The sequence below is a fragment of the Chaetura pelagica genome, unplaced genomic scaffold (assembly GCF_000747805.2).
Source record: "Chaetura pelagica isolate M959 unplaced genomic scaffold, ChaPel_1.0 scaffold436, whole genome shotgun sequence".
NCBI lineage: Eukaryota > Metazoa > Chordata > Aves > Apodiformes > Apodidae > Chaetura > Chaetura pelagica.
This window is the reverse complement of record NW_009953651.1, coordinates 2,905,529-2,931,399: the sequence shown is the minus strand read 5'-3', so window position 1 is coordinate 2,931,399 and position 25,871 is coordinate 2,905,529. Positions and strand designations below refer to the sequence as shown.

The 25,871-nt window shown below is 53.3% G+C and overlaps 2 protein-coding genes across 2 annotated transcripts; both read left to right on the top strand.

Annotated features, from left to right (window-relative positions):
• The first annotated feature begins 8 nt into the window (after window positions 1–8).
• Window positions 9–4,114, top strand: CUTC (cutC copper transporter). The gene is made up of 6 exons (XM_010000057.1): window positions 9–222; window positions 1,415–1,450; window positions 1,846–1,979; window positions 2,578–2,605; window positions 2,980–3,085; window positions 3,683–4,114. Exons 1-6 carry the CDS (start codon window positions 60–62, stop codon window positions 3,792–3,794), a joined length of 579 nt encoding a protein of 192 aa, XP_009998359.1. The 5' UTR covers window positions 9–59; the 3' UTR covers window positions 3,795–4,114.
• Window positions 4,115–6,792: 2,678 nt separating this feature from the next.
• ABCC2 (ATP-binding cassette, sub-family C (CFTR/MRP), member 2) lies at window positions 6,793–23,885 on the top strand. The gene is made up of 32 exons (XM_010000055.1): window positions 6,793–6,834; window positions 7,446–7,619; window positions 8,073–8,198; window positions 9,268–9,402; window positions 9,787–9,909; window positions 10,244–10,299; window positions 10,527–10,758; window positions 11,435–11,616; window positions 12,193–12,370; window positions 12,813–13,067; window positions 13,530–13,595; window positions 14,108–14,245; window positions 14,515–14,661; window positions 14,963–15,047; window positions 15,137–15,203; window positions 15,379–15,505; window positions 15,656–15,832; window positions 15,936–16,103; window positions 16,404–16,590; window positions 17,445–17,565; window positions 18,001–18,106; window positions 18,337–18,556; window positions 19,031–19,185; window positions 20,149–20,304; window positions 20,407–20,606; window positions 21,022–21,148; window positions 21,543–21,644; window positions 21,739–21,882; window positions 22,159–22,317; window positions 22,548–22,714; window positions 23,070–23,264; window positions 23,662–23,885. Exons 1-32 carry the CDS (start codon window positions 6,793–6,795, stop codon window positions 23,789–23,791), a joined length of 4,647 nt encoding a protein of 1,548 aa, XP_009998357.1. The 3' UTR covers window positions 23,792–23,885.
• The last annotated feature ends 1,986 nt before the right edge of the window (window positions 23,886–25,871 follow it).

Here is a 25,871-nt window from a genome sequence, read left to right as displayed (position 1 = left end):
CCCCGCCCGCAGGGCTCCTGCAGGTGGTCAAGCAGTGCGTCCGGGTCCCCGTCTTCGTCATGATCCGGCCTCGCGGCGGCGACTTCCTGTACTCGGACCGGGAGGTGGAGGTGATGAAGGCCGATATCCGCCTGGCCAAGCTGCACGGGGCGGACGGGCTGGTGTTCGGGGCGCTCACCGAGGACGGGCGCGTTGATACCGAGCTGTGCACGGCGCTGCTGGGTGAGTGCGGGGTCAGGAGCGCAGCGCTGCGCTCAGCCGTGCTCTGTCCCGGGCTGCAGGAGCTGCAGGGTGCTTGGCTGGGCAGGTGGTGTCTGGCCCTGCCGTCTGCCTGCAGCTCTGGCGTAGGAGACAGGTGGGCAGCTACTCTGTCCCAGGGAGGACAGAGGGCCTCTGTCCCAGGGAGTTGACACAGAGTTTCAGGCCACCTGGGACATGATGGCAGGGCCTAAGAAGAGTAGCACAGCTGAGCTGCTTTGGGGCCCCAGAGGATTAAACTGTTGGATTACCTCCTTTCTTCATTTTCTTTCCCCTTTGTTCTTTTCCTTATGTCCCTGCTGCAGGTGTCTAGGATATGTCTCACCTGGACTTTGGCCTTTTCCTTAGCTGACAACTCATCTTTATTTTTTCCTATTAACACATCCAATGAGACAAAAGTGATGAGAGAGAGGTGGGAACATAAAAAGGCTACTGAAGCTGCAGTGGGGAGTTGTTAGTCTAGGCCCCTCACATGTAGAGAGAAACAATTTTCTTCCACATTCTTCCTGTGAGATACAGCCAAGGCTAAAGAAGGCTGAGCCTTTCCCTGGTAATGTGGTGCTGAGGTGAATGGGTCATAGGGAATGCAGCAAAAGAGACAGATCTTTGTCAGGGTTTGTCTCCACTAGACCAATGAGCTGTTCTGCTGGAAAGAATGTTTCCAGAGCAGAAGAGAGTAGTTTTTCTTTTAATAAAAATAAATAAGCATTGCCCAGTAAATAGTGCACCACTGGTGATTTTTGCTGCAGTCTGAGAGCAGAAATTGTAGGTAGAAAAAGAAATCACAAAAATCAGCTCTCCTGCTTTCAGAGAGCACTGATCCTGCCCCTATTCCGGGTAGATGAGACAACTTCCCTGCTTCCTTCCTACAGAGAACTGTGGTGGGAATGAGGGTTCTACATGATCCAGATGAGATGAGGGATTTTGCTGTTACTGACAAAAACAAAGGTTTGTTGCTTCATCAAACGGCAGAAAAGCTCTTTCCCACCAAAGAGCCTGGCCAAAGAGCAGCAGCTGTGTTGGTCCCAGCAAGTCATGAGATTCTTCTGAGCTCCCCAGGAATGGCCTGAGAAGCCTTTGCCCTCCTTCATTTCCTGAGTTTTTCTGGTTCTAGCACAAGGAGTTCTCTGTCTGACCACATGTCTCCTTCTTGCAGCAGTGTGCCGGCCCCTGCCTGTCACGTTTCACCGAGGTGAGTGGTCCTGGCGGGGACCAGCCAGGTGGGGCAGCAGGAGCTGAGCTTCATGTACTGTGGTTGTGCTTTGGAGGGGGGGAGGCTCTGCATGCTGTGCAAGAGCAGGCTGCAGCTGTGCTGTTCCCCCAGGAGGGGAGGGGCCCAGGGGGTCCAGGCAGTGGGGCTGTGCCACTGTTCTGTGTGGGGAGAAGGTGTCTGAGGAGCTGAGGATGGTGCCACTGCTTCCAGGGGTACTTCATGGAGTACTGGAAAAGCTGTGGCTCCCAGCAGGGGTGGCCAGCTGTGAGAAGGGTCTTTCCTATCATTGTCTCCTTGACTGCAGAGCTGGCCGGGGGACAGGGCTTGAGCATGATGAGCTGGGTGATTTCTGAGCTGATCTATTGACTTCTCAGCCTTTGACATGGTGCACGACCCTCTGGTGGCATTGGAGACCCTGATTTCTCTGGGCTTTGAGCGAGTGTTGACAAGCGGCTGTGACAGCTCAGCGCTGGAAGGGCTGTCCTTGATTAAGAGGCTTGCAGAGCAGGTGAGTGTTCCCTGTGCTCCCCTGGGTTACTGTGGCTGCTTCCCGGGCATTGCCTGGAGGCAGCTCTGTTGTGGTAGCCCTCATTTCCCTAAGGGAACTTCTGTCCGGGAGCACTTGCCCCTGTCTGGCTTGGCCTTAATCTGCTTTTGCAAGTCCACATGGGCTGAACTCCAGATTCTCCTCCAGCAAAGACTGGTTGGGTTGTTCTTGCTCACAGCCTGGGAGGAGGGTGGTAAGAGTTTGTTCCAGCAGCTGATGTGATTAGCCCAGGTACACAGCAAAATGCTGGGATCCCTGCTGGAATCTCACAGTTCCTGTTAGGAACCCAGGAGACAACCTGTTACAGACAGCCAGGTGGGATAGAGAAGCAAGAGGAAGTGGTGATAAGTTGTCATAGGTGTAACTGCAGGGTCTTTTCCACTTTTACTTACAAAACATAACTAGTAAAAAAAAGGTATGTGAGAGTATGTGAATTGTAAGTCATGGAGGCATCTGTGAGCTTCCTGAAGGTGCTGCAGGTAAAGGTTTTTGCTGCCCCACAAATGCACATGTGGATGCAGTGCTGGGCAATGCCACTAACATGTTATTCTTCTTTCAGGCAAAGGGCAGAATTGTGGTGATGCCAGGTAATGTTTCTTTCATCACCTGTACCAGGTCTGGTAGTCCCTGCTTCCTCACCTTGCCCTGGGATGCCCTGTCTGATCTGGCTTATTGAGCCAGTTCCCTAGGAGGAGCAGCTCCCTGGCACCAGTGAAGGCCAGGCAGCCAGCTGGGGATGGCAAACTCTGGCAGCTGCTGCTCACTGGAGGATCTGGGGTCAGCCCTAGATCTGTGGGAGAACACAAGCCGAGGCTTCTCCTGCCTCTTTTCATGTGGCTCGATCTCCGTTGTCCCAAGGGCTTCCGTAGATGGTACTTATCCCTTAGGGGGTAGGTCCTGGGGGGATGCCAGGTCTGGGTGCTGTCTGTGCCGTGTGTGATGTGCTGATTCTTCTCACCAGGGGGCGGCATCACAGAGAGAAACCTGCAGAGGATTCTGGAAGGCTCCACAGCTTCAGAGTTTCACTGCTCTGCTCGCTCAGCCCGGGACTCAGGGATGAAGTTCAGGTAACTTGATTGTTTATTTTTATGTAGCAGAACTGTACAAGGGGAAAGCTGGATTAACGTGCATGTGAGTTTGTAGAACAGGCATAAATTTCATACTGCTTTCTGGGTGCTAATTGTGCTCTTGTGGTTGGGACCACAATGCCTGGCTCTGTGTTCTGCAGTGTAAGAGTCCAGCAGTGCTCGTCATCTGGACACAAGCTCCATGTGTAAGTGGATCCCTGGGACATTTCTGCTACTGCTGCTCTGCAGCTTGTGAGTGCACCTGTGTGGAACCTGGGAAGGCAGGTTCTGGTGCAGTTTGCTCAGACCTTTGACACTGGAGTGTGTGGGATTTGGGAAGCTGATGGGATGTGCCTCTGAGGAATGAGTGAGGAATGGCTTATGTTTGTCCACAGGTCTGCACTAGGTTTCTGTTGACGATGTTATTTCTTGCCTTTAGATTATTCTTCTTTCTCTTATTGTCTCATCTTTGGTCTGGGTGGCACCAGCAGGTTCTTTGGCCACCGCTGAGACTAGGGGAGGCAGTGGTGGGTTCTCCATAGTGTGTCTTACTCATCTGTATCACCTGAATGTAGTAACCAATTATTTTCCTGACAGAAACCCAAACGTTGCCATGGGGGCATCCTTCTCTGCCCCGGAGTACTCCATAAAGGTGGCAGATGTGGCCAAAGTGAGGACCCTGAACGCCATCGCAAAGAACATTCTGTAGCAGAAGGTGCCGTGCGGGGACAGGAGCTGAGACCGCGGGGTTCTCCCTGCCCCATGGACAGATGGGTACTGCTTCCCTCAGGCTGCAGAGAGGGTGAACTGGGTGAAGAAGCCTGACACCTCTTCTCTTGGCTTCCCCTGAGTGACCAGTCCCTGGCTTGGAAACTTACGTTGGCCGTTTTAAATAAAAGGACTCATTCCCAGATGTTGCAGCAACAAGCTGTTTGGCAGTATTTGGGAGAAAGGGAGCTGAGCAAGTAGGAGGATTGAGTTGTGTAGCACTGCATGTGATTGTCAAATAAACACTGCAGCTCCCCCCCTACCCCCCTTGCCCTGCTTTTTAAAAGGTATTTTCCTTTTACAGGTAAGACTGCAGTCGATGTGGCATAGCTCAGTACAGAGACCTCCAGATGGGCTCGTCTGTGTGACATGAGGCATTTTGCAGGGGAGGCAGAAACACTCCTGGGAGCAAAGCAGTAGCACGTGAGAGTTGGGCTAAATACATGACTCGAGCCCTGGTGTCAGGAGTGATCTGAGAAGCAAGGGCTAGAAGTGTGCTGAATTAGGCCCCTGCTGCACCAGTGAAGGAAACTATAATATCCAGAGTGCCAGGGAGGGAAACTTTGTAGTCACATCTAGAAAACAAGGTGTGCTATGGTCAGCCAGGAGGATAGCTGGGGATTAGCAATGCAGCAGCTGCTAGGTAGAGAGAAGCACACTGATATATAGAGGTGATGAACACTTGAAGTTCTAATGGGAACGAGCTTCTAACTACCTGGCTGATTAGTGAGCTGGCTCCGGGGCATCCTGTGAGTGCTTGAGGTGGGATAGGCATGTGGTGAGAGTCCTGGGGAGAACAAGGTGCTTTTTCTCAGAGGCTCTCCAGGTCCCTTTCCTAACATGAAGCACAAACCATCTGCACGTTCTCCAAGCAGTGCTTAGAGCTTTATACTAGTTGGGTTATTGCTGTCTAGTCAGAATTGAAGCGTAAGACTCATTTCAGCTGCCCTGCAAAATACCCAACGGAAGATCTGAATGGTCCACCACAGTGGTCCATCAAAAGAGTAGAGACCCAGAGATAGAGCACCTTTATTCTTGCTGCCTGCTCTTCCCTAAAAGATCCACAAAGCTGAAGAGATAGGGGATAGATACTATCCCCTGACAGCAGAGACAGTGGACCTTCTTGGGAAGAAAAAACAGAATTCAGATTTGCCTGAGGATGTGCAGGAGAATCTAGTATTTGACAAAGTGTCAGCACCTTTTCTCGCTTTAAACAGAATCAGGTAATTGAAAATCTATAACCTAGACTGATGATGTATCTTCAGCTGGAAGGGTACATCCACCTTTTCACATGGATCCATCAGAGGTATCTGTGTCTCCCAAAGCACACCTCAGGAATGTGTGCAGTAGTTCTCAAATGTAGCAGCTGGGAAGGGAGTGGCTGTGGAGTGCTGGTGTCAGAGCCTGCTTCAGCACTGACAGGTGTGTGCAGGCAGGAGGAAGGATCCAAACTCTGAATAATAAATTAGTCTGTGGTTGTAGTCAGCATAGTTCAGAACATGTGATTTAGGAGTCCTTGGATTATTTTGTGAGATACCATGAGTCATGGTGATAAAAAAACACTAATTCATTAATGTGAATATTCTACTGACGATTCCCCCCAGCATCGTAAACGCAAAGGTTGGTTCTTTCCTTCTGTGTAGTTTAAAAGAAAAAAAAAAAGCTTTTGAACTCATCAGCAAGGCCAGAGGACATCAGTGCCAGCGAGCAGAAAGATGAATCACATCAGCACTGGATGGAGAAGAGCTGAGGGTGTGACTGCTGTGTTTACTTACTTCTTACCCGTTGCACCAGATTGCTGCTCTCAGCAGTGTATTGGTTCTGGCCCAGAGGACCCAGCACTAGGGATGGCTTTATTTACAAAGACAAGTGGATGTAATCAGATAAGCCAATAATAATTAACTAATGAGTTGAACATTGAACCTTCCTCTGCTATTGAGGGTTCCTGAGCAATTACTCATTGTCTTACCCTTGACTTCTGAGCTATTTACTAACTCAGTGAACAGCAAGGTAGCAGAATCCTTGCAGTCACCCTATCTCCCCTTTTCTGCTCCCCAAGAACACAGGATAAAAGTAAATTCAGTTCCACCTTAGACTAGCACCATCCCTACCTGCCCACCTCCACCTTTCTAAGTAGCAAAGTGATGATTTAGTTGCATTCATTCTTCTTGGGAATGGTCCTCTGGCTGTCTCAGATGGTGAGGGTTGCCTTAGAATGAAGATTCAGCATCTCTTAGTTTTTGTGGTCAGCTGCTGTAACATGCAGAGAACACACATACAGAAAAAGGAGAAATAAGAGCTGGGAAAATTTCCAGGTTGTGCAGGCCAGAAGAAGTTGGTAAAAGGAACTTGGATCCCAGGGACTCAGAAAGATGACTACAGCATGTATTTTGCTCACCTGCTAGATGCTGCAGGTTCCCAGGTCTGGAGCACTGCTGGTGTCCTGGGCCTCCTTGTTGGGTAGTGCATCAGAAAAAGGGTACTGTCTTCTGGGTCCTGAGACCAGCATCTGCTGGACTTTTTGGCAGCATTCAGCTTGTTCTGGCAGGGATGGTCTGGTGCACCATAATAGGTTGGCATTGATGGGTCCATGTAAGCTTGTCTCAGAGTGTGCTGGTGAAGGCTGTGGTTTCTGAGTGGTGGCTGTGACATCCTGCAGTGACTGTGGCAGCAGCTTCCCTGCATGTCCCCTTTCATCTTTTGGCCCTTCCTCTTCTCCCTTCTGCAGAGCACATGCAATTTCCAAAGCCCTTTTGGTCACTGCTTGGTCGGTGGTGTTATGCAACAGCACTAAGTTAAAAATTAACTATTTGTCATTAGGGATTTTGTCCAAGCGCCACTTGAGGGTGTGTAGGGACTTTTATCCCAAGTGTCCACCCAGGACTCTCACAGCCAGGCACAGTGAGGGGCTGGAGCCCCTGTCTTCTCTCACCTGAGCCATGTCAGCAGCCCTGGAGGAGTTCTGTGGCTCTGTCTTTTGGGTGAGTGGGATGCCCAGGGGCAGGGGAGGGCAGTGGATCGCAAGGCTCACGGGGTGTTCAGCCCTGGAGGAGTTCTGTGGCTCTGTCTTTTGGGTGAGTGGGATGCCCAGGGGCAGGGGAGGGCAGTGGATCGCAAGGCTCACGGGGGGTTCAAGCCAGCGGGATGCAGCTGCCAGCGCTCAGCTGAGGTTCTCCTGTTTATCCAGGGCTGCCGCGGCACTGAGCGCCGTGCGCTGCCTGGGAGGCATCCATGGGACAGCAGTGCAAGTGATAGTTCCCTGAGTGAGCCCTGTTCTGTCCAGCTGGGAACACGGGGCACTTCTTGGAGAAAAAGCCCAGCTGCTGCAGCTGACTTGGCTCCAGAAAGGGTTGTTATGGGGGAGGCCCTCCCAGGTTCAGGCAGCTTGGTGGGTACCAGGAGGATGTAATCTGGGGCCTGGGGTGAGCGCTGCAAGGCTCAGCCAGGAAGGTGGGTGTTGAGGAGGGAAGTGTGATGGGGTGGAGCAGGAGCTCCTAAAGCAGGAGCTTTAGGACTGCTGGCTCTTCTGTTGGGAGCCAGGTGAGGTTGAGCCATCCCAAGTGACTTGGCTGTCTGTCCTTGTTGCCCCCAGAATGACTCCTACCTTGCTCGTCCGGATGCCGACCTGCCCGTGTGCTTCCAGCAGACTGTGCTGGTCTGGGTCCCTCTTGGCTTCTTCTGGATTTTGGCTCCATGGCATCTCCTGCCCATGTGCAAATCCAGAGCCAAGAAATCATCTGTGACCAAACTTTACATCATCAAACAGGTAGAGTGGGACTGAGACGGCACAGAGAGGGCAGACTGGAGCAGTCTGAGATGGAGGGGTGGTGGAAAGCCTCTGTGCTGGAGTCAGGTGTGGGATGAAGAGATGAAATGTGTAGGAGAAAAGGAACAATGGCCTGGGGCACCATCTGGGACAGAAATGTAAAGGTGAGCCCAGGATAAGATGTATCTGGGACAGAAGGATAACGGCTGGGATGCACTGGGAGGGAGGGCTGGGGTGTGTACTGGGGCCTCTCATCTTGCTTGCTGTTGGAGCTGCTGCAGCTTCACAGGGCCTTAAAAAGCTCCAGAGGGCCAGGTTTGGGTTGTAAAGGTTTTAACAGTGTATGGGATTCAGTGCTTTTATGCCCACCTATGTCTCCCAGTGCTTCCCAGTACTTCCCAGTGCCCAGGATGGGCTGGGTCTCCCCTCCCCACTGCTCCCTTCTCCCTGCAGGTGCTGGCTACCTTGCTGATGCTGACAGCAGTGGCGGAGTTGGCCCTGGCATTTGTTGAGGACACAGAGCAGGACCCCCTGCCAGCTGTCCAGTACACAAACCCCAGCCTGTACATCGCCACCTGGGTAAGGGATCAGCTGGTGAATGTGCTGTGTGTCCCTATGGAGACGGGGTGAGACTGTGGGTCCAAGCAGCAGAAAACTTCCCATACCTCAGACATTGGTGGGAAGCTGTATCCAGGAGGGAATCGTAGCCTGGAAGATTGGTAGGGGCTAGTCCTGAACACGTGTAGGTGGTGCACAAGGCTGATAGTTTGAGGGTAGGTGTGTGGTTGTACAGTGTTCCCTCCTTTTATTCTTGAAAGTGGGATAGGTATGATGCCTGTGAGCATAGCTGAGCTTTCTGGCAGAAGCCTTAGTAGCAGCAGTTTGGGTTGCACAGGACTGGTTGCACAGTGTGAACATCACACCATGGCTTCCTGCTCAGATGTCTCACAGCTTCCCATGGGTTGCTGCTCAGCTCTGTGCAAAGAGTTGAGAAGTGCTACAGGAGAAAGCCGAGGACATGGGGGCTATTAGCTTGGTGGAATATGTGTGTGGCAGTTGCAGGTATCTCGTGTGAGACACGGGATATTTTAACAGCCTTAACAAAGCCAAAGGGCACAGGAACTAGAGGTAAAAGCAAAAGTAACTGCCCTTGTTTGCTATACTTTGTGTTTTGTCATGTCATTTAGTTTCACGTGTAGAGAACATGTGAGATTACAAGGCCAGGTAACTGCCCAGAGAGGCTGCGCTGCTGGGACTGATCTGGCTTTAGTTTCAGGTCTAAAATCAATATGCAGGAGACAGGGTGTGACTCCCCACAGCTGGGCATGTCTGAGGATTCAGGGTGAGAACAGCTGAAAGGGGCATTACAGTGCCCCACTGTAATGTCAGCGTGCCTTCATACTTGGCTTTTCCTGTGAAGAGCCTGATCGTGTGTTTTCCTGAAATAAACCCTTGCCCTGCACAATGAACATGGCAGCTTGTGCAGGGTTGGCAGTGAGCTCAGGAACTGGAAGCTCAATGTCTTCAAGGCAGGAAATTGCAGCAGACAATGTGTGCTGGCATCCCAGGAAACTCCAAAGGCACGTTTAGGGCTCAGACCTAGTCCTGCAGCCCTGCCTGAATGTCTGACTGATTTTCCTTTCTGCAGCTCCTGGTCCTGCTGATCCATCACACGCGACGCTTCTGCTTGCGCAGAGACTCATGGATACTTTTCTGCTTCTTGATACTGTCCTTGCTCTGTGGGGTATTGCCTTTCCAGTCTCTCCTCCGGAGAGCCCTACAGGTTGGGTTTGCAGGAAGCTCTGTGCTTCCCCATGGTCTTGTTCTGTCCCCAGAGAAAGTCCCTTCAGACTTCATCTCCTGACAAGCTCTCGGTGGTATGACTGAGGTCCCAGCTGCACTAGGGACCTTGGGAAACAAAGGAATTGCTCTTTGAATGGATCCTGTCTCTTGGAGTGGCATAAGCTCTCCAGAACCAATTTATCCCCTTATGGACTTCTGGGAGGAGGTCAGGGAGAAGTAGGGAGGGGTGGAGAAGGGAAGCTGGGCCAGGACCCTGAGTGGGTTCTGCATTGCCTTGTTGAGCCCAGCCTTGTTCATTGTCCTGGGGATGGATCTGGTCTTGAGACAAGACCCAACAGTTACCCTGGGCTCTCAATTCCTGCAGGCACCAATCTCTGACGTGCCACGGTTTGTCCTTTTCTTCATCTCCTATGGGCTCCAGCTGCTGCTCTTCCTTGTCTCAGGCATCTCAGACGTCCCTGCAGAAACAAAGAAAATTGCAGAGAAGGTGCGAGATCCATGCAAGAGTGGACTTGGGGTACCACATCCCAGCTGGTGTTGTGCAGGGTAGGGTGGGCTCCATGCAGAGACACCTGGCCCATGTGGGAGGGGAGACCCTGGGGCTTCAGCAAGGGGCACAGCGAGAGCTGGAACCTGCAGCCTGGGGCATCTGCACGTGTATCCAAGGGGAGGTTGCTTCTGGCTGACAAATCGGGTTCCTGGGGCTGGCAAAGTTTGAAACTGAGGTTTCTTAAATAAGGCCAGTGAGCGCTGAGTCAACTCTTGTCAACACCATCCCAGCACCCATGATCTGTTGGTACCCACTTTGCTTTGTACCCTAGAACCCAGAGGTGACAGCCTCCTTCCTGAGCACCATCACCTTTGAATGGTACACCAGGTGAGCAGGGCTCTGGGGGAGGCTGGGCTGGAGACATGCAGGGGTGCCTGGGCCAGCCCTGTCTGGGGGAGCCTGCAGCACAGGCTACTTGGAGGTAGCTGTGAGAGGCACCGCATTTGGTGCAGTCTGTGCAGCCTGAGCTCAGGGCCAGGCTGGGTGTGAAGGCTCTGCATTTGCAATGAGGACTGTCCAAAAGGTGTAGTGCAGGAAATTTCTCTGCCCCACAGCATGGTTTTCAAGGGCTACCGCAAGCCCTTGGAGATAGAGGATATCTGGGAACTGAAAAGTAAGGACAAGATACAGGCGATTTCCACTGTTTTTGAGAAGAACATGAAGACTGCAGTGAAGAAGGCCCAAGCAGAACTGGAGAAACGGAAACGCAAGAAGAGACGCTGGGAAGGTGACCCAGACCACGGAAACAATCTGAGCAAGGCCCAGAGCCAAGACATCCTGGTGCTGGTAAATCCCTTCCCATTCCTGGCCTTCCATGGGACTGAGAGATCCAGGTCCAGCCCTGGGGAGTAGGTTCACCTCACCTCCCTGCAGCCCCACTGTGGGGTTTTCCCCTCTTTGATTCTTCAGGGCCATGGACGAGGATGGAGCAATCCATGTAGGGGAGGTTGGAACTAGATGATCTTTAAGTTCCCTTCCCATCCAAACCAGTCAATGAATCTGTGTTTCTATGATTCTATGACAAGGTCTTCCCTGTCCTCGGCGGAGCTCCTTGTTTTGAGAGACCAAGAAAGTCTCTATCCTTCTGCCCTACAGAGGACAGTAACAACCCTTGTCCTCAGTACAAGCAGCTCTTTTGGCTCTGTCTTTTGCTACCCCAGATGCCACCCAGCAACGAAGTCAGAGTGAGCATCACTCTATGATTTTCCCTGGTCTCTCATTCTTCCTGAGGTTCAGGTTTCCTGGGGTTGAGACTGATCTGGGGTTTGCAACAGCTGTTTTTGACAAACCTGCACAAGAGAGAAGTTAGTATTGGGGGTGTATGAAAAAGTAAGAGGGAACATGAGAATGAAAGGAGGCTTCATTCATGATACCTGATCTGGGGGCTGTGGCACTGCCCTAGAAGCATCTTCCCAGATGCGAGGAGCCTTTATGACCAGCTCCTGTGTGGGCTTCCCTCTAGGAGGAGAAGGGGGAAAAGAGGAAGAAGAAGGGGGACAAAGAAGAATCCAGCCCTTCCAAGGATTTCCCCAGGGGTTGGCTGGTGAAAACCCTATGCAAGACCTTCTGGCAGAACCTCCTGCTTGCAATGGCTTTCAAAGTGGTGCAGGATGCACTTGTGTTTGTCAGCCCCCAGCTGCTGAAGTGAGTCCTTTCTCTCTGTTCCTGTCCCTGCCCTGTCCTGGCTTTGTACCCAGCCCCACCATCTCCCTATGTGCACTGCATCAAACCTCACTAACTCCATATGTGTACCTCTCCCAGCCCCACATGGTGGGGTCTTTTTGTGCCCTCACCAAAGGTGTGAGAATGTGTTGGGTTACAGTTTAATGAAGAATTAATCTGAGCTGGCTGCCAGCTCTTACAGGTGATATCTTGCTCCCTACTCCCTACATCCTTTGTTATGCAATCCAGTTTCCTCCCTGGAGATAGTCTTTGAGGCCCTTCATGAGTCAGTCCAGCTCAGCCCAGGAGGACCTGCTCAGTTTGTCTTGCAGAGCTGCACAGTCTCTGTGGATGATCTAACACAAATGACCTGGCGCTGCACAAGGAATACAGTGTCCCAGGGGTGGAGGTCCCCAGCTTGCTGAGTGTCGACCCAGCTCTCTGGGCAGGGTCTCTGTTGCTGCTCTCATGAGGATGCTCTCCCTGACTTAGTTTGAAGCATCCTGCCTGAGTCTGTCTCAGTAGAGTGGGGGTCTCATGGGCCACTCTGCCCTCCAGGCTGCTGATTGCCTTTGTGTCAGATGAGGAGTCCTTTGCCTGGCAAGGCTACCTATACACTGTCCTGCTCCTCCTGACGGCGCTGCTGCAGTCCCTCTGCCTGCAGCAGTACTTCAACTTGTGCTTCCTACTTGGCATAAATGTGCGTGCCAGTCTCGTTGCTGCCATCTACAAGAAGGTTGGTATGGCCCTGTCATCACCCCTGTTGGCTTCCTCCAAGCTGGGCTGGGGATACCAGCATCCATTGCTTGCCCCATCAACCTGCGGTGCCTGGGGTGTATGCCCTTTACTTCCTAGGAAGGCACAGGGAGAGCTTGGCTTGTGGAATACCCACCTGGCACTGGGGACACTGGATGCTAGTTCTGCCTGGGACCTGGGGGCTGCAGCTATGTGTTTGACAGCTACCAGGGATGAGGGAGGTTTCTCTGCAGAGCAGTGCAACACCTCGGGCAGCTGCCCCTGGGATTCCTGCACAGGGATGGGCTTCCATGGCATGCAGACAGTGATGACATAGCCAGCAGAGGGGCAGCAGGAGAAGTTTAAACCTGGCCTTCTAATTCCCTGCTCTGCATCATGCTGCTGGCAGGCTGGCTTGCAGTGACTATGCTTTCTCTCTCCAGGCACTCACCATGTCCAGTGCCACCCGCAAGGAGTCCACAGTGGGAGAGACTGTGAATCTGATGTCAGCTGATGCCCAGAGGTTCATGGATGTGACCAACTTCATTCACCAGCTGTGGTCATCCCCCCTGCAAATTATCCTGTCCATTGTTTTCCTCTGGGCAGAGCTGGGCCCCTCTGTCCTGGCTGGCATAGCAGTCATGGTGCTGCTCATCCCCTTAAATGCACTTCTGGTTGCCAAGTCCAAAAACATCCAGGTCAGTGCTGGGTGCAAAATCCTCCCTGGTCTCCCACTCCTGAGGTCTCACTAATTTTTCACACTCTCCTACCCTTCCCTGTTATGCTGGGGATCTTCCCCAGCCTTGGAAGTTCATCAGGCTTTGGCTGAGGGAGTCTCTAGACTGAGCTGGGGGTTGATCAGCTGAGATGAGCAGGAGGCAGGTGAGACCTGTTCTACTGTCACAGCTGAACTTGAACAGGGCTGGGTGCAGCCTTGCGGACTGAAAGTGAGATATTACCCACCATAAAACAAAGCTCTAGCTTCTACCTGACAATAGAGTACTCTTTTTTTCCCAGGTTGTCCAGACTCCCAGGGACCCAATGCTTGGCTTATTAGGATGGCTTCTCTGGGATCTGGAGACCACCCTTCTCTTCCCAGATATATTTCCAAGCATGAGCTGCTGTTTGGTTTAGGTGACCTGTGGCTCTTTTGTTTGTAGGTGAGGAACATGAAGAACAAGGATGAACGCTTGAAGATAATGGGTGAAATCCTCAATGGAATCAAGGTGAAGAGTGGAGTGGAGACCCCCTGGGCAACTGCTACACTGCTTCTCTCTCGGTGCACTATACCTGGAGGCAGCACACCTGTGTCACCCTACAGCACCAGTGTTATAGTCTAGCTTGGGGCCTCTGTGTCTGGGCTAGCCAAGCCTCAGTCTATGCAATTCCTTTAGCTTCCTCACCTTTTGAAAGGTTGACTGGGGAGGAGCTCTGGGTACTTGGATCAAGCCTTGGGAGCCCACAGAGGGTTTTCTGTGGGTTTTCTGGATGGCAGTGGAGGTGACCAGGCTACCGTGGTGGTAGATGAGCTGGTAGTGACCTCTAAGCTGAGGGCAAGGGAGTGGGCATGCTGTGGTGAAGTGTTCTGAGCCATGGGGCAGGACAGGAGCAGGTAGATGTGGTGGACAAGCAGGTTTCTGAGAAAGTCAGGAGCTGGTGATGGAGGTGCTGGCCTCCAGCAAGCTAAGTGTGAAGATGGGCATTCCCATGAGGCTCACTAACCCTGCTTATCCCCCAGATCCTGAAACTTTTTGCCTGGGAGCCTTCGTTTGAGAAGCGAGTCAGTGAGATCCGGGAACGTGAGCTCAAGGACTTGGTGAACTTCAGTTACTTGCAGTCAATCTCGATCTTCGTGTTCACGTGTTCCCCTGTCCTGGTGAGCACCAGTCTGGGGAGGGATGCACCTTCCTCAGAGCTGGGGTTGGGCTTTGTCCAGAGGGATGGGTAAAGTATAGTCCTGGCTGCTGGCAGCAGAGCTGTGGCTGGAAAGGGGTCCCATCAGTGGTGAAACAGGACCCAAAGAGAAGAGAAGCAGGAGGGGAGAAGGTCCCCAGCAGAAAGTCACTGCTGAGGCCTTAGGGGACCAAGAGGGGCTGGGATGCACACAACCACTCTAATGATGGCTTTCCCTGCTCTCTGTCCTAGGTCTCCTTGGCCAGCTTTGCTGTCTTCGTGCTGGTGGATGAGAACAACATCCTGGATGCACAGAAGGCCTTTACTGCCATCTCCCTTTTCAATGTGCTGCGCTTCCCCATGGCCATGCTACCCTTAGTCCTCTCCTCCCTGGTGCAGGTCAGCCCTCACACTGGGCAGGGGGTGCAGGGGGATCCCATGATACCTCTGCCCAACCCAGCACGTGGGGCTTAGGTGTGTGATGGACCTGGGCCTTGGTCACCCAGGGGTCTGTGCACAGGGCTCTGCTGGCAGTGGGGTGGGACAGGACTCACATACGTGACTCAGGGTTTGGTCTCAGAGATTGGGGCTGGTGCTTGGAGGCGGAGATGTGTGTATGGGGTGCTCTGCTTATGGGGCTCTTGCCAGCCCACCCAGCTGCACCCCATGCCTACCTGCTATCCTTTTTCTGCCATGGCAGACCAAAGTGTCAACTGTGAGGCTGGAGCGCTACCTGGCTGGAGAAGATCTGGACACCTCAGCTATCCACCACAACCCTGTTGAAGGTAGGGCAACATCCAGGTTGGTCCCTGTGGGTCCCAGCTTGCCCAACCCTGCGCTTTCCCAGCCCTGAGGGATGTCTCTCTGCTGACAGGCAGTGCTGTGAGTTTCTCGGAGGCCACGTTCTCCTGGGAGCAGAACGGCAGCGCTGCAATAAGAGAGTGAGTGTGTGCACCATGTTGGGGGCAGATGGGTGGGGAGAGGAACCCTGAGCTGCTGGCTGGGGATGGATGCTGCCCCTCACAGTGCCCCAGAGACACAGCTCCATGCTGGTCCTGTGCAGGAGCCAGCGGGTGACCTGGCAGTGCTACTTCCTCAGCACTTGTGTCTTTGCAGTGTCACCCTGGACATCGCACCTGGAAGCCTGGTGGCCGTGGTGGGGGCTGTGGGCTCAGGCAAATCTTCGCTGGTGTCAGCCATGCTCGGGGAGATGGAGAATATCAAGGGGCACATCAACATCCACGTGAGAGGAGCTGGCTGGTGTGGGGGTGGGCTGTGGGGCTGCATGTGAGCTCAGCAGGGAGTCAGCAGGGCAGGACTGGTCCTGGAGCGGTGGTTCAGGACAAGGAACAAGCTGCAGGTGATGGCAGTGTTCTTGTGTCTCTCTTTCCAGGGCTCACTAGCCTACGTCCCTCAGCAGGCCTGGATCCAGAATGCCACGTTGAAAGACAACATCCTTTTTGGGTCAGAACTGGATGAAGCCAGGTATCAGCAAGTCATTAAAGCCTGTGCCCTTCTTCCAGACCTGGAACTGCTGCCTGCAGGTGACCAGACAGAGATTGGAGAGAAGGTACCAGCCCTGGGTACTGTGGGTTTCCTATGGCACCTGCAGCAGAAGACAGAGATGCTGCCCTGTGCCAGCCCAGGGCTCACAGAGGTGCCTTTCCTCCCAGGGCATTAACCTGAGTGGAGGCCAGAAGCAGCGAGTCAGCCTGGCCCGGGCAGTGTACAGCAATGCAGACATCTATGTCCTGGATGATCCATTGTCTGCTGTGGATGCTCACGTTGGCAAGTACCTCTTTGAGAATGTGCTGGGGCCAGAAGGGCTGCTGCAAAAGAAGGTGAGCACCCATGCCCTCCTCCCCACCACCCAGCCAGGCAGGAGTGGCACTGACAGAGTGTTGACCATGCAGGGAAGGCTGAGGCTGCTTGCCTGGGACAGAGAGGGTTCTGTGGCTTTCACGTGGGGCTGCAGCAGGCAGGAGTGGCCTTGTGGGTCCCCAGAGAGGTGCCCTCTGTCCTTGAAGAAAGGCATTGAGAAGCAGAGATGTCCCCAAGTAGGGAACGGAGAGCCTGCAGGACCATGGCTGAGGGGTGTGGGTTGCTCTGATGCTCACTACCCTGCAACCACTTTGTTGCAGACACGGATCCTGGTGACGCACAGTATCAGTTTCCTGCCCCAGGTCAATAACATCGTGGTGCTGGTGGCAGGAGAAGTATCTGAGCAGGGCTCCTACAGCAAACTGCTTGCAAACAAGGGGGCCTTTGCCCAGTTCCTGAACTTGTATGGCAGACAGGAGGAGGATGCTCCAGAGAAAAATACCACAGGTACTGGAAACACAATGGGGCTGTAGCAGTTAGAGAGGTTGTGCCTGTCTGGGGCTTTCGAAATACCCAAGACCTGAGCTGTCAGTCTGACCTGGCTCTATCCAGCCCAGGCCCCAGTGGTGGCTGCTGTGAATCCTTCCCAACTTCTGGCAATCAGCAGCACAAGGACTTTCTGCCTATGATTTGCACCCAGGCATGGTGTTGAACAGCCACTGAAGGACCTGACTACTTTTTCTCTTTCCTTTTTTTTGGTTCCTGTATATTTATGGGTCCCATAATGCTATGTGGCAACAGGCTCCGTTCCTTAGTGATGCTGGGGTTAGAAAGATCCTTTGGTTTATTCCAAACATGCTGTTGGATATCATTTAATCTTTATCACATCCCTCAGTGCTCTGTGGGGGAGTGGTGTCAGGTCAGGTGCATATTCACCTTCCCTGGGCTCAGGCCAGTTGTCCAGCTGGAACCTAGCTATTCCCAGTCTGTCCCCATGGAACCTATCTCTATCTGCTCAAAGGGATGATCCTGAACTGGAGTGACATGACCTACCAGATCTTGCATTTACTAAACTAGCACAAATCTCTGCTTGACGTCCCACCAGTGGTCCCACCACCTTGCCTCCATGCAGGGCTCTGGCCCTGCATGCCCTGTCAGTTCTCCCTCCAGCACGATGGATTTCTTCCTCCCACTGCTGTACTGGGCTTGCAGCAGGGCTGGAGAAGGTGTGATGTGTGGTGATAGGACACAGCCTGGGTCTGGGGTGAAGCTGAGTGTGGAGGTGTGGTGCATGGGATCTGCTCCCTCCCAGAGCCTGACCCTACCTTCTCTCATCCCCGTGCTTGTAGCTGTTGCTTTAGCTGGGGATGAGGAGCAGGGTGATGAAGACGTTGAGCCTTGTGTGGAGGAGGGCCCTGATGATGTGGTGACCATGACCGTGAAGCGAGAGGCCAGTATCCGCCAGAGGGAGTTCAGTCGCAGGTGGGAACTTGACCTGAGCTCTCAGCTCTCTCCCCTGGCCCCTGGCCTGCCTCCTTGGAGTTGGATGTCTGGGGGCTACACTGAGGGAGCCCCTGCTGAAAGGGGCTGGGAGCCTCCCTACCTGTTTCTACCAGCAGCTGGGCTGGGTCAGGAGCATCTGACTTTGCCTTCACTCACATTAGTGTGTCACAGTTTTACTCAGTGGTCTTCCCTGAAACTCCTGCCATGGGCTGGTTTGGCTTTTGGGGACAAGGGCTATGATTTCATGGCTGCAAATGCCTAGAGCTTCCACAGGACTCATTCAAAGCTGCCCCAGTTAAGACATTTCTCAGAGGGCTCCAGCACTGGAGTGCCAATGCAGCATGGGGATAGACCCCTGGAGACAAGGGCCCATCCAGCACCCTGTGATTAACAGTGCCCCTTACCTCCCTGCAGCCTTAGTAAAAGAAGCACCAAGTCCTGGAAAAAGGCTCAGGATGAGCCTCCCCAGAAGCTGAAGGGCCAGAAACTAATTGAGAAAGAAGCTGTGGAAACGGGCAAGGTGAGAAGGATGGATGGAGTGGGACCCTGATTGTGGGTCAGAGAAGCTGGTGCTTGTGTTCTGTGGCCCCATTGCAGTCAAGAAGCATCGAAGGAGAAAGCTGCCTGGGGCTGGTGGGCAAGGTGGTGGAGAGGAGCACTGAGGGCAGCATGGCGGGAGTCCCCTGTTTGTGCTGGGTGTCACTGGACACAGTTTGCTGGGCAGCAGTGATGGGCTGAATTGGTCCACAGGTGAAGTTCTCCATGTACCTGCGGTACCTGCGTGCTGTTGGCTTGTGCTACTCGTTCTGGATTGCCATGGGCTATGTTGGACAGTACGCTGCTGTGGTGGGGACCAACCTGTGGCTCAGCGCCTGGACGGACGATGCTCAGCGCTACCTGAACCAGAGCTACCCCCTGGAGCTGCGGGACCTGCGGATCGGTGTCTTTGGAGCGCTGGGGATATCACAAGGTGAGTGTGGGAGCACAGGGGATCCTGCTCACCTCAGCTGAGTGATCCAGGAGGAATGTGGCTTGCAAAGCCTGCAGCCAGCAGTGCAGCAAGGAGCAGGGGACCCAGCATTGTGTTTGTTGGCCTGCTGCTGCCTTCCCTTTGTTCCTTGCTGAACTGGGCACCAATATCAGCTTGAAGCTAGCACAAATTGTCCCAAGAGGTCTGTGTTGCCTCCTTAGGTCGAAGATCACTGTCCTTAATCAGTTGGAGATAGTGCTAGGGCCTAAGGCTTTCCAAAAGGGTTAGTGTTCTTCCCATGTGGTGGGATGCAGTTTCTGGGGCTTCCCAGGAAGGTGGGATGCAGGATCCATCACACTGGTTTGCTGCAGAGCTGCCGGCTGGAAGCTGCTTGGTACATCCCTTGAGCTAAAGGGTGCCTGGGGTCAGTGTCACACATGAGCTGGTGATGACCACCTTGTGCTCTCCTTGCAGCCCTCTTCCTGCTCTTTGCAATCCTCCTGTCTGCTCGTGGTGCCATGCGGGCTTCTCGGGTTATGCATCAGCATCTGCTCAGCAACATCCTGCGTGCGCCCATGAGCTTTTTTGATACGACCCCAACTGGCCGCATTGTGAATAGGTTTGCCAAGGTAAGAGAACAGCACCAACACGAAGATGTTTGTTCCAGCAGGACTGGAGGGCGTTGGGTGGTGGCATAACCCTGTTGCTGTTCAGCACTGCACAGATAAGGCCTGATCAGGGCTTGGAAGGGACTAGAAGGGCATGGTGGATGCAAGGCTGACTGTAAGGCAAACCAGACCCTGGAGTGGAGGGTGGAGAGAGGAGAGTGGCCAGCAGGTCACAGCAAATTATTATCTTCTCTGCCCAGTGCTAGGGAGGCCACACCTATCAAGAGGGATGTGGAGAAACTGAAAGGGGTCCAGAGGAGTTTACCAAGATAGGCAGGAGCCTAGAACGCATGTTCAGTAAGGAGTTGCCCTTCTGAATATGGACCCTCAGCAAAAGATACAGTCTTTGCTGTGTAAATGAGACTCGTAAAACAACAAGAAAACCAGAAAGGAGGGAGAATACAAACAGATAGTTTCAAGTGTGCAGCAACTTCAGTTCTTCCTTTGGTGACATCTCTTTATTTTTGTGAATAAAAATATCTCTTGAGATCAAGCCTGTGGGGCTGTTGAGTTTATTCTGAGATGGAGGGACTACGTGGTGCCCAGCTAGGAGAGGGGTGATGACCAGCTGGAAACCTGGGTGCACCTGCATGGACCTGGAGTTAGTCCTGTCCCTCTTTCTGCCTCAATTCCTGCCCCTGCATCCTAGGTCCAGTTGAAGATGCAGCTCCCAAAGCTGGTCTGTGCTACAGGAGAATATTACAGAATGCTTCTCTGCTAAATCAGTTGTTCCTAAGTTAAGAGCTGTGGCCTTAAATAATGTTGTGACCCTGACATTGATTCAGTGTGATCCAATATTTTTGTAAGTGTCTGGGACTTTGTTAACACACAAGTGTGTAGGAACCATGTATAAGTGGAGCCTTTGGGACTCTCCCTTTCCTTGGGGTCACTGACTGCCTCTCCCTACTTCTTTGTATGCTCCAGGATATCTTCACGATAGATGAGACCATTCCCATGTCCTTCCGCAGCTGGCTCAACTGTTTCATGGCCCTCATTAGCACATTGCTCATGATCTGCCTGGCCACTCCGTTCTTCATTCTTGTTATCATTCCCTTGAGCATCTTTTACTATTTTGTGCTGGTGAGTGACTGGGGCTTAAGAGAAGCTTCTGCCCGGCTTAGAGCAGTACCCTTGTCACTGCTGGGCTTTGTGTTGGTAACCAAGCTGTGTCCCTCATTTCAGCGCTTCTATATCTCCACATCACGCCAGCTACGGCGTCTGGACTCAGTAACTAGGTCTCCCATCTACTCCCACTTTGGTGAGACAGTGTCAGGTCTTTCCGTGATCCGGGCCTATAGACACCAAGAACGGTTCCTGCAGCAAAATGAGAGCACTATGGACATCAATCAGAAAAGTGTTTACTCCTGGATAGTTTCAAATAGGTGAGTTTTATTCCTTATGCCACAGCACAGCCAGCAGCACTTCTACCCAGGGGCTTCTGGGTCCTGAGGAAAGGCCCTGAGACATTTTAATACTACCTCTTGATCTCAGGACTGAGGATCTGTGTAGGAACTGAGGGAGCTTGGGAAAGGGACAGTATCTGTGGGAAGGAGACATTTTAGGGTGATTTTGAAAGCCAGCATGTGGCCCCCTAGAAGTGTAAAGGTAAAATGAACCTGCCCCCAGAATTGGCTACAAGTCACATGCTGTGCAGGTGCAGGTACCATGTGTACAGAGCTGGGCATGGGACTAGGTGTGCAGGGATGCTGGTGGGGTGCTGGCCTCACTGGTGGGCCCTGTGTTGGGCACAGGTTGTTGCCTTTCCCACTGCCCCTCAGCTGTCTTCTTCTGGTGCAGGTGGCTGGCCATCCGTCTGGAGTTTGTTGGGAGCCTCATGATCTTCTTCTCTGCGCTTCTAGCTGTGATTTCAAAGGGCACTTTGGAGGGTGGCATCGTTGGTCTTTCTGTCTCCTCTGCCCTCAACGTGAGTTAATGAAAGCTTTTTCTTATTCCAGGGCAGGGCTGTTTCTGGGAGCTCTGGGTTGGCTGCAGGATTCTGCCCTGCCTCCAGCTCTCATCCATGAAGAGGGGATTAGCTGGGGTGTCCCATCACCTGGGGAGCTGCTATGGAGCCGGGGCAGCATACATCCTAGTGTGAGGGGAATAAATGTTGCTGTGGGGAGGAGCATGTTTGCACTGTGCATCAGAGATACTACAGCAAAGCTTTTAAAGGGCTGGGGAGAGGGGGCTGTGGCTGGAGAGTAGAGACTTAAAGGCTAGGCCAGGAGTGCTCATGCCCATGAGTCCCTGAGCTGAGGTGGGAGGTAGTAATTCCTGGGTGCCACTGAGCTCTGCATCCTCTGGGCTCTGCCACACAGGTAACCCAGACACTGAACTGGCTGGTGCGGACGTCTTCAGAGCTGGAGACCAACATTGTGGCCTTGGAGCGGGTTCATGAGTACACGAAGGTGAAGAATGAGGTGAGAAGACCAGGGTCCAGGCAAACACCTGCTGGACAGCTTGGTACTAGCCAGCATCACAAGGTGCAAGCCCCTAATGCTCCTGTGCCCCCAGGCTCCATGGGTGACAGCAAAGCGTCCACCTCATGGCTGGCCCAGCAAAGGTGAGATCAAATTTGTGGACTACAAAGTTCGATACCGACCTGAACTGGAGTTGGTGCTTCAGGGAATCACCTGCGATATTTGGAGCACTGAGAAGGTGAGGACCTCTCTGCCTCGGCCCTTATTACAGCCTTTCTGTAGTGATACAGTGTTAAAAGTTGTTTCTGTTCTCTTAGCTTTTGTCTAGGGCTGGGGAGGAATGGTGATGGGATGTGGCTCCTGGGGACTTGAGCTGTGGGGTAGTGACCAAAGGAGACAGTCTGGGAAAGGGTGATTACAGATGCAGGGCAGGAAGGCCCACCAGACCCAGACAGAGAGCATTTGCCCTGTTTTCTTCAACCCTGTTGGCTGGTCTAAGTAGCTGCTTCCACAGGTTGGGGTTGTGGGCCGGACTGGGGCTGGAAAATCCTCCCTCACCAACTGCCTCTTCCGGGTGCTGGAGGCTGCTGGAGGGAAGATCCTCATTGATGAGGTGGATATAGCGACAATCGGCCTCCATGACCTGCGTAAGAGCCTCACTATCATCCCCCAGGTGAGCACATCCCCACCTTTCCATGTCCCACTGCTGCCTGGCCTCTGCAGGCTCTTTTCCCTGGGCTACACGTCACCCTGAGAGCACCCATGGGAGCTGTGACCACTGGCACCTCACCTGCCCAGCTGCCGCCAGCAGGGTGGGCAGGATGTAGCCAAACCTGGGGGCCTGGAGCCATCACCTCTGCTGAGCGGCCATGGTGTGGCTGAGCACCGTGCTGTCCCTTGCAGGACCCTGTGCTCTTCACCGGAACCCTGCGGATGAACCTGGACCCCTTTGACCATTACACAGACGAGGAGATATGGAAGGCTCTCGAGCTGGCCCACCTGAAGACATATGTGCAAGCCCTTCCCGAGGGGCTGCTGCATCTTGTGAGCGAGGGAGGGGAGAACCTGAGGTGAGTGAGGGGAGGCAGACCCAGCTCCCCTCCCTTCCCCTGGTCCCAGGGAACAGCCTGGAACAGCAGCCTCCAGCAGAGTGGCTGCTCAGGGCACAGAAGCTTCTGGGAGTGAAGGTGGGAGAAAGAGGTCCAGGAGTCGTGGCTGTAAGGGAGACAGTGTGAATGAACCTTCCATGATGGCAGAGAGAGCAAGATGCTGAGGGACGTGGTGCTCAGGGTGTCAGATGATCAGAGGGGCAAGGCCAGGAAGGGCTGGGTGGGCATGGTGCTGGGCTCAGTGCAGTGTGGCAGTAGGCTTGCAGGAGACATGCTGGTGTCTGCACAGTAACTGCTGTTCTCCACCTCACCCCAGTGTTGGGCAGCGGCAGCTCGTGTGCCTGGCCAGGGCCCTTCTCCGCAAAGCCAAGATCCTCATCCTTGACGAAGCAACAGCAGCTGTAGATCTGGAGACTGATCACTTAATCCAGACAACAATTCGCAGCGAGTTTGCGGACTGCACTGTCCTTACCATCGCCCACCGCCTCCACACCATCATGGACAGCAACAGGTACTGTGGGGCAAGGGGAGTGGGGCTCTGGGCTGCTAGGATGGGGCGAGAGGTGGCCAGCAGCAGAGGCAAGGGTGCACCCAGAGGGGCAGGGTTGGGTGCAGTGCCTGGGAGTTTTCAGGGGAGTAGAATAGAGGGGTGGGAAGGATGACCATGTGGTAGTGGGGAGGAACATTTTATGGGATCCTTGCTTACAGCAACCAGGCCATAGATGAATTGTTCAAACTTTATGTGTGCCACCCCACCAGCATGTCGGGGAGAGCTCTGCCCTCACCTCTGTGCTGAGAGGTGAACTGCATAGTGTGGCTCTAGGAGGAGTAAAGGTCCATGGGGCTGTAGTGCTGGTGCTGGTGGTATTGGCTTGGAAGTGAACTTGGGCCTTCTTCCCTGCTTCCAGGGTGATGGTCCTGCAGGCCGGGAGGATTGTGGAGTATGACAGTCCAGAGGAGTTGCTCAAGAAGCAGGGCATCTTCTCCGCAATGGCAAAGGACGCTGGCATCACTAATGCAGAAACCACCATGCTATAGGGGAGCAGAGCAGCATGCAGGTGTGTGCATGGGCAGCTCCCTCCAGCTGGCATTCACCACGCAGGCTCTGGTGTCTCCCTGCAGCCAGGCTGCCCAAGAATTTGTCTCTCTGCAGCTGGGAAGTGGAGAGGGTGGTTTCTCTGGCTGCCAGGGAGAGAATATCTGGACTTGAAGATGTTAATCTTGCTACCACACCCTGCCTGCTGTGCACACAAGGGTCTGGAGCTGCATTAATTTATTCCAGTACAGAGGGGAAAATGTATCTGTCAGGCAGGGACACCATGGTCCCATGGGGGGTGTGTGTGTATTAGTTTTTGTACTTCACCATGCCAGGGAAACCTGAGCAATGCTATAGCACTATGGAATGAAATTAAGTTTAATATAAAACCGAATTTTATAATTTATTTTTTTAAACTGTTTCTAGCCTTCCAACTAAAAGTTTGACTTTAAGGCATACTAAATGAGCCTTGGTTTACCTTTAAACCTGGCGAGTGTTTGGGGGAAGTTGGTGACACAGGTAATACAGACATAGATGGGCAGGGAGTCTAAACTGAGTGACACAGCTATACTCAAGTATGAACACCACTCTAGCAGTGGAGGTGGAGAAGACAGGGCCTGCCTGCCTTTCTGTGGCTACAGCTCCCTTTGATCATAGTGCAAATAAATGAGGCAGTCCTTGGGGCTATCATAACCACTAGTAGGGCAGATTTTGGGCTGTGACTCTAGTCTACAAATCTGACTGGGGTGGAGATAAGCTGGAGAGGTGCAGCTACATGCGTGTGCTACACTGATGTGCTCACATGTAACTCACACAAAACCTGGTCGTTACTGGCGACAAACTCTTGATCTTCCTTTGTTCTTGGGCATGAAAGCCAGGAGCTGTTGTGCTGACGTTGGCTGCAGGCCTGCCCAAGTGCACACAGAGGCAGGGGGGACAGAAGCCACCCACAGCCCCAGCCAGGTCACATAACAGACATCTGGGTGAGGGAGGAGGACAGCACAATCACTTCATCTTAATGAAGAACCTTCCTGTGAAGGTTTCCTAGTGCCTGAGCTGCAGCTGGCACAAACACCAAGGCAGAAGTAATGCTGGACCCCACCATAAGGTTATTCCTAGTCTGTGGGGTCTGCACGAAGCCTGGGTTTTGCCCCTCATCACCATACCTGCCACCAGGCCAGCACTGGCCAGGCACTCCTTCCAGGTCTCCCAACACCTGCACAGGCACCTCCTATACACAAGAGCAAGTCTTTATTTACAGAGCAGCAGTACAGGGGCTACAAACATCGCCCAAAGAGAGGGGAGCGTCCCCTTCCTTCAGGGCACAGCAGCACAGGGCAAGACACACCACCCCAGCAAAGGGCACCCCACATCCCTCTCAGGGAGGCCCTTGCCCTCCCAGAATGCCAGCACTATCTCCGATGCCCTGCAGGGAAGCACAGGTGAGGCAATCCTAGTCAGATCCCCCAAAAAATCAGGCTAGAGGAGAGCCTATGCTTTCTTTGCCTTCTGCCCTGCCCCAGCCTAGAGCAGCCAATTGGGCATGTCAGCACAAAGAAGGGTCTTAGGCACTGGAGATACTGCACTGACAAGGGAAGATGGTGTTCTGGGCCTCTGCCTCACCTGGAAGATGAGAACCTGATGGCTGCTGCTAGCAGCAGAGCTTGGAGAGGCTGGAGCCTGTGGGAGACCAAGCATGGCAATGAAGCACCTGCTGTATGGAGGCCCTGCTGTGAGGGCTTTCAAAGGCTGGGATCAGTCCAGCCCCGGAGCTCTGCTACTCCCCAGTGACCCTCAAGGCAGTGTGTAGATGTCCCACCCTGAGATCCTGCACAGACAGGAAAGACTAGGCTCCTGCTGCTGAGAAGGCACAGGGAATATGTTCACAGGGCCCAGGTTGTTTTTAGCCAACACTACTTGGCTAAAGATGGACTCCAGAAACTCAGCATCAGCCTTTCACAGTTTATCCCTCAGTCTTGGTTGAGCCTGGGCCATGGCTCCAAGCTTTGCTCCACTGCTCCTGGCTGGACTAGGAGGCTCAATTAGCACAGGTGAACTCACCTCTGCCCTCACACAAGCTGC